The following is a 1,317-nucleotide window of genomic DNA, read 5'->3' as shown; positions in this document are numbered from 1 at the left end:
TCTCACCATCAGCTTCTTTTTCTTGTTGTAGCGCAGCTTCGCCTTCTCTTTCCTTTTCTCTTCCAGCGCCGCCGTCACTGCCTGGTACTTCCAGCCCACCTCATGTGCCAGCCGGCCCAGGAAAGCAAACTGGGGAGGGGGCACAGGGGGGGTCAAGGGGGGACCCCGGTGGTGGGGGAGCCCCCCCGGACCCCCCCCCACCTTACCTTACGGGTGGGCTTCAGGCGGATGATCTTGAGAGCAGCTGGAACCACCATGCGCTTCCGCTGCCAGAGGAAGAGCATCACTGAGGGGGGGGCTGGATTTGGGGGGTGACAAGGGGGAGACAAAGAGAGATTTGGGGGAGAACAAGGGGGGGGGTTTGGGGCAGCCACAGTGCCTCAGTATCAAAGTTTCTCTCAAGGATCATCGAACAATGTAGGTAAAAGTGCATCACTGACACAGAGCGGCAGATTTGGGGGTCCCATGGGGCTGGGGGGGGTCCTGGGGTGATTTGGGGGTCCCCTCACCTTGTCATAGGGCGGGGGGATTCCATCGAACACCTTCAGCCTCTCCAGTGCCGCCTGGCCTCGCTTTGTCTTGTGGGGCAGCATCCCTGGGGGGAGCACGGGAGGGGTCAGGGGGCTCTAGGAGGGCACCCCGGGGTTTGGGGGGGTCCCCGGCCCCCCAAACTCACCTCTCACCGTCCGCCAGAAGATGCGGCTGGGGGCACGGAAGTGGTAGGGCCCCCGCGAGGGATTGGTGTTCATCCGCTTCCGCAGGAAGGCCAGGAACTTCACTGGGGGGGCGGGCAAAGCGTTATTCCCTCGCAAAACAGGGGAGACCCCGGCGTCCAGGGCTCCCGTTACACCCCCCGGTAACCGCCCCCCCCACCCCACTCACGTTTGTTGCGGTAGAAGTTGCCGGAGATGTTGATGCCCTCACAGCGCACCACGACCACGCGCCGGCCTGCAGACATGGAGGGGGCACACACAGGGACATGGGGGGGGGGACACACGGACACGGAGGGGAGCAAGACACACGGACACGGCTCAGGGGCGGCAGCGACCGGACCCACGCGCCTTCTCCCCCCCGGCCCGGCCCGGTCCCCCCGGCGCTCAGCTGGTAGTGCATGAGGCAGCTCTCACGGTCGTGAGACTCAACAGCCGAAGAGGCTTCATCCCCGCGCCAGGGGTCCCGGTGTCCCCGGAAGGTCCCGGTGTCCCGGGGAGGGGAGGTCCCGCACTTACCCAGCAGCACCTGCTTGGCCACGATGGCCGCCAGCCGGCCCAGGAGATGCCCGCGGCCATCGATCACCAGAACCTGCGGTACCGGGAG

At 65.7% G+C, this 1,317-nt stretch overlaps 1 protein-coding gene across 1 annotated transcript; it reads right to left on the bottom strand.

Moving 5' to 3' along the window:
• Window positions 1-6: 6 nt before the first annotated feature.
• Window positions 7-1,311, bottom strand: RPL13A (ribosomal protein L13a; the record flags this gene model as incomplete). The annotated part of the gene is made up of 6 exons (XM_010581501.1): window positions 7-129; window positions 207-266; window positions 510-595; window positions 677-778; window positions 883-948; window positions 1,230-1,311. Coding segments are annotated over 6 exons (519 nt in total), but the record flags the coding sequence as incomplete, so codon positions are not given.
• Between the last annotated feature and the right edge of the window lie 6 nt (window positions 1,312-1,317).

The sequence above is a fragment of the Haliaeetus leucocephalus genome, unplaced genomic scaffold (genome assembly GCF_000737465.1).
Source record: "Haliaeetus leucocephalus isolate CR32 unplaced genomic scaffold, Haliaeetus_leucocephalus-4.0 Scaffold776, whole genome shotgun sequence".
Taxonomy (NCBI): domain Eukaryota; kingdom Metazoa; phylum Chordata; class Aves; order Accipitriformes; family Accipitridae; genus Haliaeetus; species Haliaeetus leucocephalus.
The sequence above is the reverse complement of the archived record's forward strand: the minus strand, read 5'-3'. Positions and strand labels throughout refer to the sequence as shown.